Genomic DNA, 18579 nt, shown 5'->3' on the forward strand with positions numbered 1-18579 from the left:
CTAACACATGTAGTTCACACGTGGTTATTGCATGACGTGTAGACATGCGGAACCTTACAATATAGATTACTTGTTCGAAATATTAAATTTACTTGCACATGTTTCTAATTTCTTTTTGAAGAGGCTCCTACCCGGTTATTTCGTATTTGCGGTTCTTCTGTACACCTCACTCACCCCGTTCTCACAATGCTGGATTTAACTATAATAAATATTTTATTTAATTTTCCTGCTCATAAAATACAAAATTAGTTCTAACTTAAAAGAGAGAATTTATGTATGCTATTTTCACATATCTCTTATCTTCTTTAATTAGGCTGTTCCAACTTTGAAACATACCAACATGGTGGAAGTCCGTGTAAACTAATGTCCGCTCGATAACGTATGCTGATAAATGTTGGAATTATTATATGCAAATATTCATCAGTGGCTATAAAACAGGTAAACTCATTACAAACACGTTGATGTATTTCCACGTTTATCAAAATAATGATAATTCTAATGAAAACAATTTAAATCTCTATAAATATAAACAATAGGTTCTCTGTTTATCTTTGGGTTAACATTAGGCCTAAAGTTACGTAAGCAAAAGTAATCTATAAATTTCTTCCTGAGTTAGTAACAAATAATTTTGGAATTTAAAACAATTTATAGTTATTAACTATAATCGCGACAATAAATAATTTATCTGATTTTATCATATTGTAATTCTTAGGCCTAGCAACATAAACACAAAGTGAGTGCAAAACACATTGAATTGTCATGTTACTACATTATTTACATTATGTAGATGTTAATCTTCTTTTGTCGGTACTGAGTCACAATAGAGTGTTCAAAAGTAGTGTGTATCATAATCAAAAACAACCCACGACAACACAACACCGATACAATATTATCCAATGTTACCAGTAGTGGAAAACATACCGTAATTTTTATCCAATGTTACTGGTATTGGAAAACGTACCGTAGTTCTATCCAATGTTACCGGTAGTGGGAAACGTACCGTAACAAAAGTGTGCTGGTCGAATTCTGCAGTTCTATGGGATAGACTTTGATAAAGATAAGCTAACATACATGTTTCTAGATAAAGATAAGCTAACATATATGTTTATAGGGACATGTTTCTAGATCTGTGCAGAACGAAGAAAAAAGAAGTGGCCAGCTTATCAGACATTACAAATATTTTAAGTAGAGAAAACTCCCATACATGAAATGCTTACAGAATTTGTGAAGTTTGTGTGGATGATTGTACCTGTTATACCTGTACTATACCTGCTACTTCTTATACCTGTGAGCGGCCATTTTCAGCACTATAGACGATTGAAAACGTTTTTGCGGTCAACAATGACCCAAAATAGATAGAATAATTTGGCAATTTTGCATGTTGATAAGGAAATGGCTAAAAATTGGCATTAACAAAATAGCAAAGAAATTCATAAGTGCAAATAACGTAAAGTGGAATGTGTCATATTGAAAGTTAACATGTCATGATTATTACTATTATTTGATACATAAAGTTAGTCACTTTGTAGTTCACAACAAAATCCTTTCACAATTCCTTCTGCAATGTCATTAAAATTATTTACTTTTATAAAGATTTTTCATTTTAATGAATGTGGTATTTTCTTTTAGCAACGTGTTGATAATATCACTACCTCTTGTAATCATTGTGCATCTGCAAGTTGTTTAAAATATACACTTACTATTACGATTACATATGTTGAGAATATTTATTACAGTAATTTAACCTTGGACCCGGGTTTGAACCCGTTTCTCTCGCGTGTATGTCAACCGTGTTAGGTGAAAACATATAATACGTCCCGCCATTGATATGCGCCCACATAAATTTTGGAGAGTCGCAGCCGTTGCGTCTTGGTGCTTATCTGAATTGCAACAACACTCGGCTCATTGTGTGATTATTTCTAATTGTTGAGTCTACAACTTTTTTCTTCAAGATCGGCACCGCATCTTAAAGGATTTCATTGGTTTCTTTCTACTTTACGCTATCACAGAAGCAGGCGCTGAAGTATATTAATTGTTATATGATGGCTGACAGATTTTTATCTAATGAAAATAAAACTGATGTTAAACTGATTTTCTTATATCGAAATATGAGATCCACAGTCTATAATTCGTATGAAGTTTTTTCTTCTTGGCTGGAATACGGTAATATGAATGATTCGCGGAAATTGTTACATAAAGTGAGGAAAATTCCCCAAAGAGTACGTACTTAGTCTTTAAACACGTAAAGAAGAAAAGGGAAACCACCCAGAGTGATAATTTCCAACACAAATATTTATTGATTCCTTAAGGTCAAAATTGGAAGCAAATATAAATACAATGACGCAATAATTACAACAATAGATGCATTGTTAGAGAACAATGCATTTTCCCACTCTTGAAGGACTATCCCTCTAAGAGTACGCAATGTGTTCTCGAAGAGTACGCATTTGCTATGTGAGAATAATAGACTACTATTACAAAACAGAAAATAAAATCACATTACACAATTCAAATAAAATTATGACAGAAACACGAAAAGAGATGCAAAGCTTTTGGTTTTGTAAGAAATTGATATAAATAAATACAAGTGTAACATCAAAAGTATACAAATTATTGATAATGAGGGAAGCCCAGAGATAGCTTATAATTATCCTAGGTCTAGAGAGTGAAATTACAAAATAAAATTGAAAACTGCCAAATTATATCAAAGTATAATTGACACTGCCTTTAAACTAAACATAAACTTACATGCCCAAACGAAACAAATAGAAACATTATAATGAAATTATGGATCTAAAATCTGATATTTTTATGATTATTAGCAGCTGTCACACTTAAAAACACCGAGGCTCTTATAATTTGAACAGGCCTCATGCCACCACTTCCTGCAAGCATGACACTGCAGTTAATCTTCGGTGATAGGTTCCGTGTACTGTTTATCACATCCAGGGCAGAAGTAGTTATCCTTGGATGAATATCTTGGTTGGTCTGCAGAAACACGACATCTTCCTTCAGTCTTGGCATCAACGTAATCCTTAAGCCTATTCCTCTAGAAAGGTGGATGCTATATGTTTATTTGTGAATGGTGGCGACGTCATAATCTGACTTCTCTGCTTTTTTCTCTACTGTACACCTGAGTATTTAGGAAGGGGCAGAAATGCTGACGGATGTCCTGCTACTGGTTCATCTAGAACATCTGATGTTCCACCATTCTTTTCGCTGTCAGCAGAGCTCACTTGTTGATCGGTCACCGCAGAAGGTTGGAAGTCCACATCGCTCAAGACGTCTGGATTGAAAGGGTGGATCCCTGTAGCCTGCCATGAACTTCTAGCTTTCTCGATTGTTCCAATTCTTTCGTACGCAATGCGGAAGAAGCCGGAAATGTACCATTGGGTTATTCCTCTCCCTGGATGATCAATGGTAGTTGACTATCCATTTGTCACATTCAGCTACAAAGGAAGTCTTCAGAGGTCAGAACCTCTTGTCAAGGGCATGCAGCATGTGGCTTGCATGCGGAGGAAGAGAAAGCAAGGTAATGTAATTATCCCTACAATCCAGCACTGCTTCTAAAGTGCAGTGTATGTTTAGAATATCGTGCTTTGATTTTGTTGAAATCAGTTGCTTTTCCAAGGCTGCACTTCTCCGGTGAGGGCAATGTTAAGTTATTATTCCTTTTGCAAAATACATATAGCCAATTCCTCCCGGTTTTCTTCTCTCTGTTGAAGTTGTGGTTGATCTGATTTCTCTCTGCATAGTCGAAGGTAAGGTACGTCAGTTGCTGGCATGTGATGCCGTGAAACATGGAGTCCAGATCCCTTACGTACTTAGTCAATTCTTGTTCTTGGAGAGTGCTAAATGTTGGCTTTATATGTCCCAGAGACGTTGGGACAGTTCCCTGGAAAAATTAAAAACAAAAAACAAAAACAAAAAAAACAAGGAATAATAGTTAAACAAAAGGCAATTTAAAAAGTCATTGCATTATGTTAGTTTAATTATGAGACTCTTTTCCAAGGTTAGTTCGCATGCAGTAGGTTCAAATTTGTCAGTCTTTATCTGAGTCTGAAAATAATCATATCCAGTTTTCTGAGATTGTGTCCTACTGCATTCACTTCAGGACTAGGGTAATGAGACATTGCTAAATTGTAAACCATTGTTGATTCACATTAGTATTACTTTAGTGAGCCGTGTGAATCGCCGGCGATTCACATCATACCTAGACCTACTTTCTCGGGCCATGCGAATCAACGCCGATGCACACCGCTAGGGTTTATATTAAAGAAACCTACTCATTTTGCCTCCACAATATCAGAATCAATCTGACAAGGTGTTCTCCTCTTATAGTCAAATTCAATTGTCTACACAGTCCTCCAAGAGTGCGCGCGAACTTTTGAAGAAAAAAAATGCGTACTCATAGAAGAATCGCACTCATTTTATAAATCTATCACAAGGAGTGCAGTAGTTTCCAGACATATTGATATTATTCGCCGTATGCTCAAAGTTGATTGTGACACCTTGACACTAAATTTAGAAACAGTATATAGATCTGTACTCAACTACACACACTAATTAGTGGGAACTCAGTCACGAAGCGTACTATGAGGCTCTGAGGCCGGGCTTACCCTGTTTTCTACCGTATATTTTCTTTGTTTTTGGTTTCTTATAAAATAAAGTCAATACTTCAACATTTTGTTTTTTCGGTAACAAAATAGCAGGTTGGAAACACTTGGAGTCCAAAGTCTCACCTTCAAAACAATAGCCGAGAACTAAAATGAGTCATAACAGCCGAATCAATAAAAGTAAAATTATTTGAATTATAATTAGTGGACAATTTAGATTATATAGAGGGAATTTGAATTCCTGTACAAAGATACGTTGTTATTTGCACTGACCTTTTCTCTCTGGATCCTCCATTATCCTCATCTTGGATCCTCCATTACATTTTCCCTCCCTCTTACCTCCATTTTCTCCTCCGTAACAGACTTCACATCATTTCTACTCCTCAACGCTTATTTCTCCTTCGAAAACGCACTACTTTTCTCTGTAATTGTGGTCTCGATCAAGGCCGTGCTGGGATACTAATGAGGACGGTGGGCAAGTGTACTAAAAGGGCGCCCATACAAAAGGGCAGTAGCGGTTTCTGACGTAGGGCTACCGGGCTACAGCACGCTTCCTATGTTTGTGTATTTGTGTTAGAGTAATTTTAGTTCAAAAAATTTTCATCTATTCATTTGTTTAAACTGTTAATTAATTAACAAAATACAGAACTTTCCCATGACGATCTTCTTTTTCGAGCGTGGAGCGCGATTATCAGCGCCTTCAGCAGTGTGGAAGTTGTATTAACGAACCGAGCGGGCTGTACTGAATGGAGCCCGCTTGAACTATACAAGCCTATATCTCTAGCATGGAGTAAAGATCTCAATATGCCTTGTCCACTTTCCTTTTTTTACACCCAGAATAGCTTCCACCGTGCTGTGTTAGGTTGAGCCCGAAGACATTCTGCGCAAGCGCCAAGTATTCCTCTTTCTCGCTTTCTTTTGCTTACTGGCGGCGCTCGCCGCTCGGTTTTGTCTTTTCTACTCTTTTTTATTTTCTTTAATCCTAAAGGTCCGGGAGCCCAGAATTGTCGGGAGTGTATATTAAATGAATTGAACATTTTTGACACAGATTCAGATCGTAGCAGAATTAAAGCGCACACATTTAATGGGGCATTGGTAATAAGGGATCAATTAATGGCGTACAATCTAAAATTAAAGAACACTTTTCTTTGGCACACTACGTCCATTGTTAATAAATTAAATTTGATAATGGGAAGAACTGCACCTCAAAATCAATCGACAAGGGCTTTTTTCCTGTAGTCTTTCAGGATTTTCCACATTTTTCCTCCTGCTCCCCACAGCGTGTATCTGTTTTGAAAAAAGTGGCTGTACGACGTATTCCGAGTGGGTCAGCTACTCGATGGAATTTCAAGTCACGAATCGTCAATTCTATCTATGAAAATTAAAATGTTTCGAAAGAGTGCTTTTCAGAACTAGAGAAATCCAACACAAGGAATTCATGTTTTGGTTAGAATTCTTTCACAAAATAATGCCGCAGGTGAATATTTTCTATAATCACATTCAGTGCAGGCCTACCATTAAAGTACAAACAGCACTTAAATATTTCATTGAAGCCATTGAGAAAATTCGGAATGACACAGAGAATATTAGGACAAGTGATATTTTTCTTCCAACAGTTGGTAAAACAAATATGGGCGGATTATATCTTGCAGAGTACCCAATGCCAAAGAAGTATGTGATCACATTTCTGCGGATGCGCGAAATAGATGTGAGAAAACAAGCCATTTGGATGCCGCCAAACTTCTGGATTCTGCAAATTTTAGTGATCTTTCCGGAACATTTCTGGACACTGCGGTTGAAAGCTACCCAATGTTAGGTAATCAGTGACTCCGCACTGAGCTTTTGGTTCTGTCAACTTATCTTTAAAAACAATTTACAGAACAATTTTAGCGAAATAACAACCCTTTTGCAAATAATAGTGACCATACCAATGTCCACAGCAGAACCTGAGAGATGCTTTTCGTCTCTAAAGAGAATTAAGACATTCATAAGGAATTTCCATAGATCAGGAAGGTTAACTGCCTTTGCCATGCTCTCGATAGAAAAAAGTTTGATCAGGAGGGTGATAGAAAAGTTTGCCAGCATTACGAATACACGTATATATATATATATATATATATATATATATATATATATATATATATATATATATATATATATATATATATATATATATATATTGTAGCACGCTTTGTTAATGACAGTACGAGCCGCCACTGCAAAAGGGTATATATATATATATATATATATATATATATATATATATATATATATATATATATATATATATATATATATATATATATATAGAGAGAGAGAGAGAGAGAGAGAGAGACTTTGAAAAAAGTATAAGTGCCATTTTATATAAAAACACCACCAAATTTGCTTTAGTATTAACGTAAATAGCTAACTTCGAATCGAAATCCTCTTTACTAGAAAAAAAACTTTTTCGTTGCTGTAATAACATTTCTGTCAAATAAAAAGTTAATGTATCAACAACATAATATAGCTCTATGGCCTATGGACGCAGGAGGTTCAGTACCGCGTTTACAAAAGCTCTCCATTGATTTCTGTCCTTAGCCAACTGGGTCCAGTTTCTACTTTATATTTCAATCTCTGCGAGAACCATTTTAATATTGTCATCCTATCTGCGCCTCGGTATTCCTAACGGTCATTTTCCTATTTGGATTTTCAGTTACAACTTTGAAAGCGTTTCTAATTTCTTCCATTCTGCCTATCTGACCTGCCCATTTGAGACTCCTAGACTTGATGACCCTAACAATGTTTGGTAAACGGTATAAAATTATGCAGTTCCTCCTTATGAAGTTTCCGCCTTTTCCCATTCCCGTTCCTCTTGGTGTTCGAATATTGATTTAAGAATCTTGTTTTCAAATACTTTCAGTCTGCAATTTTTCCTCCGAGTCAGTGACCATGTTTCGCAACCGTACAGCACAACAGGCATGATTATAGTTTTATATTTTGAGCTACAAATCCCTCAACAGAATTCGCGACAACAAAAGATTTTTAACTGAATAATAACACGAAATCCATGCTTTCAATAGACATCAATTTTTTTAGTGATTATGGTTTTGGTCTGTTAATAATGATCCTAGATATTTGAAAGTATCCACATTGTCGAAATAAAATATTATTTGGTATTTTAACGCATCCATAAAATGCAGTATTACGATCCGGGCAAACTTCCATTTATTTAGTTTTCTCTGCATTTACTTTTAAGCCTATAATCCTGCAAGCGTTAATTAAGATTTCTGCATTCCTTTCTATTGTTTTATCATTCCCTATTAAATTTACATCATCAGCATACGCCATTACCTGATAAATACAATTCAGCTCTAGGTCCTGATTGCTGTCTTTGATTTTCCTTATAGTGTTCTGCAGAACAAAGTTTAATAATAATGGCGACAACGCATCTCCTTGTTTCAGTCCATTCTCAACGTGAAGCTAGTAAACAAGAATTTCTCTACTCAAACCTTACTTTGGGATTCATTTAAACATATCTTAATTAATCTACCTTTTTCGGTATTGCAAATTCTGTAAGCATGTTGTACAATGTTTCCCTCCTACCCGAGTCTAAAGTCAGTAATTGATGTGTCAGGATATTGTATTCTCATTTCTTTTCAAGTATTAATCGAATGGTAAATATCTGGTCGATAGTTGAACGATTTTATCTACATCCGCTCTGATAATCTCCAATAATTTCATTTGCGTAGGGTGTCAATCTTGTAAATAGAATGTTTAAGAGAATTTATTGAATGTTGACAGAAAAGAAATGCTTCAATAATTATTAAATCTGTTTTGTTGCTTTTCTTCTGAACTGGAACAATGATTGATTGTTTTCACTCTTGTGGTAATTCCTCCTTGTTCCAGATAAGGAGAATGAGTTTGTGTATCTTGCTCTACAATTGTTCCCCTCCAGCTAAAATTAAATCAACCAGAATTTCGTCTACACCCGGAGATGTGTTTCTTTAATTTTTTAAATAGCGATTTCCATTTCTGTCTGGTTAGGTTCTGGAATATATGGTTATGCTGTATGCATTTCACTTTCTCCACGCGCATTAGTTTTTGGCTATGTTTTAAGCAAATCTCAAAGAAATTTTTCCATCTATTTAAGATGCTATGCTGATGAGTGAGAACTGTTCCATTAGCTTTCTTTAATATATAAGCACGTGGTTGATAGCCTTTGTTAAGTTCGTTGATCCCCGTATACATGTCCTGAATGTTTTTTTTTTTCACTATTATCTTCAAATTAATTGATTTTAACTTTCAAAAGTCGCGTTTCTTTGTTCTAAAAGCTTTGGAAGTTTTCTGCCAGATGACAATGAAATTTTACGTAGTTATTTCATTCGGATTCTGTATGGTATTGCAGGAGATGATCAAATACCCATTCTATTCTTTCGTAAAAACTATATATTTTTTATCGCCTTCCTTATTTTCTGTTCGTGCATGTGCATTTAAAACAATAGTTAATATGACACCATCGACCCTTAAGAGAAGTAAAAAAGAAAATCTATCATTAACAAATTCAACCCATGTAATTGCTGATATTGCGTATTCGTGTGTAAACGAAAAGCCCTGTTCCTAGTTGGTAATTTTTAATTCGTTCCCCGTAAAAGAACGTAAAATATCCCGACTTAACTCCCCCATTTCCTTCTCATCTAACTTCCTGATATCCCAATAGGCCCATCCTCTATTTCTAAACTCATTCTTTAAAAATTTTAACGCGCCTGCCCTATAGAGACTTCTTATATTCCATGTTCCAAATCTCATGTCGAGTTTACTTTGCTGAGTTCGTGCCAAGTTATCAGTTCTGATCCGAGGATTCTGCGAACCTATCTGAACAATCCTTCTTTTTCTTACAGGATGAGGTTGTTAGCCCCACACCAAATCCCCAAGTTGGAGGATCCGCCCTTGTCTGTCCCCGACTGCTTATTCAGTACATTCGCAGCTAGCCTCTATATCACAAAGGCTTTCTCCTCGATCCACAACCTGAGAACGCGCCGTGTCGTGGTGACAGGAATACCACATTTTACGGAAATTAATATAGCTATATTTCAGAAATACAATAGGTACTGATTATCCGAACACTGCTTTAAAACACACAGGAACAATCAATATGCTCACAAGCTAGGGGCGCGATATCGAGACTCGAATTGCGCAATAAGAATTACATATACTGAAAGAGCATCATATAGTTAGTAAGTTACCAAATTATTAGCTGCAGTCCGCCAGTAGGGAAAAAGTTATGGGACTGTAAAGTTCAGAGCCTGGCGTGTACGAAAACCACACAAAACTTAGCATTTGGCTTGTTCCTCTTTGTATTGACAAGAGATAATGAATTATAACGTATTCCTATCACAGAACATGGTGTTTGACATAAGAAAATCTGTATGAGAATTGTCAGTGTTGCCATCCATAGAAATTACAGCGTTGCCAGAATAAGAATACCTTGAAAAGTTTGCAAGCAAATAGTACGTGATCGGGACTTGCGTTGCACAATACGGGTTATAAAGTATATTCTAAAAGAGCATCAATCATGAAGTGACCACGTTATTAGCTGCAGTCAGCCAGTAGAGAAAAATTATGGGGCTGCAAAGTGAACATGAGAGACTATGGCAAACAGAAGGAATAACCTGTTTGTGTGTGCAATAGCAAATGGTATTTGCTTGGAAAGGGGAAATAGCTATGTAAATGACAGTGTTAAGCCATACAATTGATATGAAGAGCAGAAAGTATCGAGTGATCCAAACAAAAACAGTTAGTACAATATGCACCTCGGATGATAGCTAGCGACGCGCAGTGATAACACATTTTTGTGGTAAGGGAGTCAAAACAGCGCTCCGGGAGACCTGCCATTGGTGTCATCTATAGGCATTACAGTGTTGTTAGAATACCCTACACTCTTTGTTAAGGCACGGACTACAAGAATGAATTCAACGGCGTTGGATGATATATCACTGACAACACGAACCGAGTTTTACGATTCCCGAAGCTCGGCATTTGTTTTGTCTGTCTGTCGGTATGCCTCACGATAAATGCCCAACGAACAAACCGATTCGAACCCGAATGACATTTTCACAGGTTTATCGTGAGGTCTACTTTGCGTAGTATCTTCATACTAGTGTTCTCTTGGTAGATTTTCCACTTATGTTTAAATAATATTATGTAATGTTAATACAAGTATATTATAGCTACTTTGATTCTTACAAACTAAATAACGTATTATGTAAAACGTAGTTCTATGCGAACCACGAAAACATGATGTCACAAAACACCGTTGTGTTCACTCTTTCATTCGCTGCAAACCAAGCTTTTCGCGGTATTCTTATTCGGGCAACACTGTAATTTCCAAGGATGGCAACACTGACAATTCTTCTCACACAGATTTTCTTATGTCAAACAGCATGTTTTGTGATAGGAATACGTTAGAGTTCATTATCTCTTGTCAATACAAACAGGAACAAGCCAAATGCTAAGTTTTGTGTGGTTTTCGTACGCCAGGCTCTGAACTTTACAGTCCCATAACTTTTTCCCTACTGGCGGACTGCAGCTAATAATTTGGTAACTTACTAACTACCTGATGCTCTTTCAGTATATGTAACTCTTATTGCGCAATTCGAGTCTCGATATCGCGCCCCTTGCTTGTCAGATATATGGATGCATATTAAGACTGTGAAAGCTTCGATGCCGTAAAAATGTCTCAGTGTAGTATTACATAAATGCATCGTACGTTTGACTATCCGAACTATTCTTGATGTATCACATTGTTTCATTTTATAGTTACATAACTTTATAATATTTTTGTAAGTGATAATACTCTTTACCTGTTCTCTGACAATAGCAACTGTATGAATTTATAATGCAATATTGACCTTGTACCTTTGTTTATACTGTGATATTTCGGAGGGCGCAGCACGGGCCTGGTCTCGATGCTGGCAAGATCAATCACTTTATGTCCTCTTGTCCTCTCTACCAGCAACCAAGGGCGCCCATCAGGAGGGCAAGGTGGGGCTATGCCGCCTACAGGAAGTTGTACTTCAGAATATCGAAAATCCAATAGAATTTTTACATTAGTTACAGCGAAATTTGAAATTATTTTTGAAACGTCGCTTATACTTGCCTTCCCTTGGAAACCACAAAATAAGTGGCCTTTCCAACAACATTGCCCTATTTTTATTCCATTCTCCTTTAATGTCGATTCGTTAATATTCACCCTATCTCCATCTGTTCTTCACGCCTACTACATATCTTTAGAACGCTCTGCTTTATTTCGCATCTTATAACCATTTCGAAAGATTGATCTCGTTCTCTTCCATCTTTTTCTTTTGTAATTACCGCGTATAACTGTCGGGTTAACAATTTGAAGAAGAAGAAGAAGAAGTTTCAATTTAGCGGAATAGACGAGAAAAAGAAGAAATGTAGGAGTCCAGCTGGATTGTTTGTAATCCGAGTTTTTTTTGGCAATTGGAAAATAAACAGTAACTCATGTTCATTTTGACTCAAAGCCGTAGGGTTACAGAAGAGAAGTGATAGCTAATAAAGGCAACATGCTTTCCCCGGATAATATTGATAATGTGTGTCGTTTATGCATAGGAACAAGCAGAAACAAAAGGAATATATTTGAACCCATCGGTAGTGAGTTACCAAAAATGATAGCTGAATGTCTAGATATTGTGGTAAGTTGATTGTCAGAACAAACATTTAGAAATCTCAGGGAGTAATTTCTACTAGGTAATGTCACATCTATGCATGTAGGCCAGGAAAGATGGCTCTTTTTATAAGCATCCTGTAAAATCAAAGTGTATTTTCGCTATTTGATTAGATGTCTTTAACATTTTATTGCTCAGTTGATAGTGCCTTAGCATATATATACATGATACAATTATATGATGGAATTAGAGCCATAAATCCCATTAACCCCGCCAGTATTTCACAACTGTTATCAATGACATGTTCCCTTGCGTTACGCTTAGTTAAAATGTCGCGGTGGGACTTGACCTAATGTAACCCAATAAATTGTATGGCCTAACTGTAACTGAATTAATAAGGTAGGAGTAACATACTTAATGTAAGCGCCCTCTGCATATATATCTTCGTAAGATAAACGCTGGGCTATGTACACTTTAACATCTTATATTCACTTGCACAAATATTGTTGCTCCTCAGTGCAAGCAGCCCCGCCCCTTTTGTACTATTTCTTGCGAGCTTTTTCTTTACTGAGTCTCTCATGTTCTCCTGTCGGCGTTAAAGGAGTAAGTTTCATATAAGAGTTCCGTAAACATCCTACCTTGACATAAGGCAAGCAAATCGACAATTAATGCATAGGATTAGTAACCATCTAACATACCCTAACCTAACCTAAATGTAATGTGTTACAAGATCATCGAGGTTTAAACTGCTCCAGTGATGTGAATGTCGCACCAAGCGGTAAATTCTTTCATGCTAATATGCAACTATAGGGACAGATTCATTATAAGGATCCACACATAAATTCATTGCATTTATATTTGTTTTTCTGTAAATTGACTTTCTGTTCCTTAATATTTTTTTGGGGGAGGGGAGGACTCACTTTCCTCGGTGTTGATCCTCTTTAGGAAGGCTTCAGAGTGCTATATAACCTAGTGTGCAAAAGCACTATCGAGTTTGTGCTATGTGGCCACTAAAAGGCACGAATACTATCTAATCGAGTCGGAAGGAGAACACGTGGGTGTACGTCCGTAGGGAGCAGGCGCGTGAGAAACTGTTGGTACACACAAACGAGGATAGCGCAAGGCACAATATGTGGCATAAGGACCCTTACCTTATGTCTGTATTATGTGTTTTCCGTTATTATGGACGTTAGAGGTAATATCTCGATATGCTTCCATAACGTAACACATTACTTATGTGAATTTCACAAATATATGGTTATTTTAGTTCTCGGACACTTCTGTGGTTGCGAAGTAGCATATCGCATTCACATGCTTAATTTCACCTCATTTCGATCTGTATACTGTGGTTAATAACCACTTCATGGAGGAATCCGCGCTTAAAAGGGTAGACTTCCATTGACGTATTTATTCGTAGGTACGCATCTCACAGTTAACAACATATTTCGATTATTTATACACTGGTCTGTTTAAATATGATTACAAATTTGTTGTGTGAATTTTACGAATATGCAGGTCTGTACAGTAAAATTTACCCAGCTATGGTACAGAATAAGAATTCAAGGTTGTTAGATGAAACTTTACAGAAAATTTTCAGAGTCAAATTAATTTCTTTTGTAATTTAAGATACGATGATTATGCACCAAGTCTAAGGGAAGCTGTAACGGTGAGTGAATGATAATAGTGCAATGACGAAAGTGTGATTGAACGGGAGAACCCCGAGAAAACCCATGCATTTGGTGTTTGTCCATCTTCAATTCCACTTGGCGGGAGCAGAGAACAAAGGAAAATTAATGTTTAAAAAAGTTAATCATGTATGAGACAAATATATAAGTCATCTGTGAACATGGAAATAGTGTTAAAGAAACTTGATTCATTACGAAGGAATTATAATGTAAAGCTAGCTTGTCAGGGTTTAAAAAAATCCGGGTATTTAAAAAAAAAAAAAAAAAAAAAAACTGTGCCCATATGATTTTTTTGGGTATTTTTGGGTTTAATTGGGTTTTTTCGAGTTTAATTGTTTTTTTTTTCGAAATATTTCAATGTCTTTGAGGTAAAAGTGTTAAAATGTGTTTTATATTTTAAGATTGTCATTTTCGCACCTTGCAATAATTTTCTATTCATCATTGTTTTGAAAAATGGCTTCTATTTTGAAAGTTCACATTGGATTGCCGAGAAAATATATAGAGCAAATTTAGAATGTCTCGTGCTACTACTCTGAAATTTTCAACTTAGAAAACCGAAAATTGCGCTTTGTAGCTGAAAAATAAATTGACCGTCATTTTGAAATTTTACGTTGGTATGCCGCCAAAATCTATACAGAAAATTTAGTGTGTCTCGTGCTTGCACCCTGAAAATTTAAACTGAAAAGACCGAAAGTTGTACCCTGTAGTGTGTGTGTGGTACAGGCAGGTAAACGAACAAATGTAGATCGAGTCATCCCAGGAACCTTAGTAATGTTCACCAAGTATGAATACCAAATATATTAATTTAAAACAAAGATATAATTCATGTTGTATGCATAGATAAATGTTTTAAAATGTCTTATATGGAAAATATTTTCCAGCGAAAAATAAGTGGCTTTATTGTTGAAGTTCACTTCCGATACATTGCGCATTCAATTACGGGAATTTCCCTAGCACAAGCAAGAACGATTCTTTCCAGAAAATGAATTTAAAACAATTAACAAGTGATAATTCATATTTTATAAAGTAAATGTTTCAAAATGTCTTAAATGAAATTAAACTTCTTCCAGCTTAAAATAAATAGTTTTATTGTTGAAGTATTCACTTCCGATGCTTTGTGCGTTCAATCGCGGGAATTTCCCGAGCACTTCTTTCATGACGGGATTTCCCCGAAAATGCAGCTTTCTTTACTGTACATCGACACTTCTACTAGTGCGGAAAGTTTAAATTCAGCACTTGAAATAGTAGCGTTTCATATTCTCCGGAACTCTTTGGGAGTATTAAACTTCTTAAATTTGACAAGAATTTTTACGCTATTGCTGGTGTTGATTCTACAGAATGCTTATTTGAAGAGTAGCAACTAATGACTAATCTACTGTTCTTGGAAAACCAAATTTTACTAAAGAATATTTGTGTTAGCATCAAATTTATGAAATAATACTAATAGTTTTACTAATGTATTTATATATTTACTGGTGGTACAGGCACCTATGGTCTTAAACTCGTCAAACGTATGAGGGTAACATTCCCCGGCGTCGCCGAGTCGGCGAGCACACTGAACGGAAAGTATTTTCTAAAATATAGAATTGCATAATTTCCTTCAAATAGGTTATAAACACAATCCATATATTAATTTGTTCTATAATATCTCAAGCTAAAGTAAGCCTTTTTTATTTATTCAGTGGATTCAGAACTTTATATAGGTCTAACGTTGAATATTGTTGTATACTTTAACATGAAGGCAGTTAATTCGCCCAAGGGAAGTCCAAAATTTGATAAAAGTCACTTTCATTGTGATCATTTTAATTGTGCCAATAATATACTAACAAAAAGCTCAAAAACCCAGGTGGGTTTTATGTGGGTTTTTTCAGGTGGATGAAACCGAAAAAAAGGACCGGGTTTTTTCGGGCTGGGCCCACTTGGGCAAATCCTGTAGCTTGTAGTGTTCACGTAAGTAGCGTACTGGTTGATCTATGTTTATCACACTTGTCAACGTTATGATATGTAAGTAGTTGTTGAGCATGTGCTAAATAATTGAGATTGTAGATGACATTACAAGACAATAAGCGGAATTTTAGGCCAAACGTTAGGTATGTGATCATGCACCACAAAACAGTGAATTTTTCTTTTCTTTCCCTTCTTTGTAATGTTAATGCCTCATGTTTATGTAGGGAGACGGTGATAAAGGTATGGATGGTAATCCTACACTTTAGCGTCGTGAATTAAAATCCAGTAATTTCAGGGTTGTCACATATCGCAACATACCTTAATGAAAGGCCGCAGAATGAGCCTAAGCTATCATTTTTTTTTGGGGGGGGGGGAGGGTGGAAATAACTGCCGCAAACGGCGGGCCCGAAATGCAAAGTTTACGAAGAAATGAACAGAATCAGACGGAATGTAAAAATGAGAGTAACAAACGTTAGAAAGGTCATCACGGGAGGGTGATTAGTAAGGGAGAAAACAAGTTAAATTATGAACAATATGTGTTAGTGGATTGATGCGATATATGGTAAGGAGGCCAATATAGAAACGACCGGGCAACAATGACATCTTACAGCACACATTGTTTTCTGTAGGTTTTACCAAATTCGTACATTTCCTTGGAATATTTATTTGTATTTCTTATAGAAATTAATATTCCCCAGTGGCGGAAAATGTATATAGTGTGAGGAAATTTGATGTTACTTCTGATGGGGATGTGGGAGCGTGAAGAGGGTAAATTTTGTGGCACCTCCTTGATGTGACTGTTGTAATGCATTTCTTATTCATGAACAGTGTGAGAAGCCACTCTCTTTGAAGTAGTTCCGACTTGCTGTATATCTGGGATGTTTGAAACAACAAAATCACCAAACTCCCGGAATGGAGAGCGAAAGCAATGTCTCAGTAAATGTATGTTCTACTAGAAACAAGATTTACAAAAGCTTCACATATGCCAGTAAGAGGAACATCTCGCAGATATGCATTCTGTAGCACTGCTCAGGAGCCCCATTGAACGCAAACAACATGCAATACCTGCAATATTGGACTCTATAACAAAAATAACCATTAGAACTGCTGTTATCAATACCACCATAAGAAAATGAAAGGCTAGATATGGCCTGGTAGTTGCAAGATGAACCACAACATTTGACAACCCTGTGAATGTTGCTCCAATATATACATTGTTGGGATATTACCGTATTTCTGTTAGTATAATCAAATATTTGGGATATTACCGTATTTCTGTTAGTATAATCAAATATTTAGCAATGTGCTTACTTTAGTATATTAAAAATATAATTGCAGTTATTGCCCAGTGGTTTCAGAGTGCAACCACGGCATTTGGCAGCACTGCAATTATTGGTACAAAATTTTATTGTAATATTCTTTCTTTTCATAAATTCATTCCTTGGGAACCAAAGGGTTAAGTGGTTTGGTTCCCACTCTAAACTATAGGTCAACGACTATTGTGACCTTTGTGCTAAAAAAAGGATGGTAAAGCAGCCAACCATACGAAGTTGAAATAAAAAGTAAAGATATGAATTGCGTAGGAAGTACTTAGGAAGGAAAAAAATGTACATTTGGGTCTTTGTATGAAGTAAGAAAAACAAAACCCATCAAATATTTCCTGTAGAATATTGTGCTTTATAGAGCGGAAACGCGATGAAAGATTAGAGGCTTTCGAAATGTAGGTGTGCAGAGGATTAGGTTTATCAAACGAAAATTTTACAAACAAATGCAAGGAATAGTAAGAGAAATAGGGATATTGTTCGAAAATGAACAGATTCTATCCTAAAGAATGTTATAGAAGGTACCGTGGAAGGAAAAAGAGAGAAAAAGAAGGTTATATTTGACGAATTGTATTTAAACGCTACATCAAAATGAAGACCGTACGGAATGAAAGCTTTTTAATTTGCGGTACGATGATAAAATGCTTATGATGATAACTGTATTATTCCTATGGAAACATGGATGCAGCCTACTGTGTAGGGTTGGTAGATTAAAGTGAGGATAAGCCCGGAGATCAGATGCGTTTTTGTAACTGAGGACACATATTTAAAACTGAAGATTTTGGATGTTACTACAACCGTAACTTCTATCACTTATGCAAGGCTGGCTCTGTAATGTAGTCATAAAATCATGCATCTTTCCAATTAATTCGAAAAAAAGAAACAAAATTATGGACATTTATCTTTTTACGAATGAGGAACCATTCAACATTACAATGTTTAGTTAATATTAATTATGCGAACCTGATATACACGTGATAGATATGGCAACATTGCATAAATCACAATACTTGATGTTACCCTCTGTTCTCGCTTTATGATTTGGTTCTTTCTAGCGTCCGCTGCTGTCACAGAAGAGCCCCGTAAGCACCTGGTCATACATACGATGTAATCACTCATTTTTCGTGAATGAAAAATCTTTTGTGTATTATGTTCTTGCCGCGACTGGGAGAGTAGAAAATGGGATGGAGCCAGCTTGTAAGCTTGTATTGAATGCTGATAAGAAAAAAAATCTTTCAGTTTAACGTCCCACGATTATACCCTTTGGGCTAAGGGAAAAGATGATTAAGGCAAGTGAATGATGATAAAAGAATTGATGGAATGATAATATGGGAGGAAACGG

At 36.1% G+C, this 18579-nt stretch overlaps 1 protein-coding gene across 7 annotated transcripts in view; it reads left to right on the forward strand.

The window, feature by feature from the left end:
- The first annotated feature begins 343 nt into the window (after window positions 1-343).
- Window positions 344-18579, forward strand: part of LOC145686687 (uncharacterized) — a 313040-nt gene continuing 294804 nt past the window's right edge. For 3 of the 7 annotated variants that reach the window (XM_081760225.1, XM_081760228.1, XM_081760230.1), the window contains exon 1: window positions 12022-12310. In XM_081760225.1, coding sequence (XP_081616351.1) covers window positions 12182-12310 — 129 coding nt within the window. In that variant the 5' untranslated portion in view covers window positions 12022-12181. Of the gene's footprint in view, window positions 439-12021; window positions 12311-18579 lie in introns of those variants that run through there. The other 4 variants (XM_081760227.1, XM_081760229.1, XM_081760231.1 and 1 more) reach the window with 2 other exon arrangements.

This window comes from Thermobia domestica, chromosome 5 (genome assembly GCF_964235325.1).
Source record: "Thermobia domestica chromosome 5, izTheDome1.hap1.1, whole genome shotgun sequence".
NCBI lineage: Eukaryota > Metazoa > Arthropoda > Insecta > Zygentoma > Lepismatidae > Thermobia > Thermobia domestica.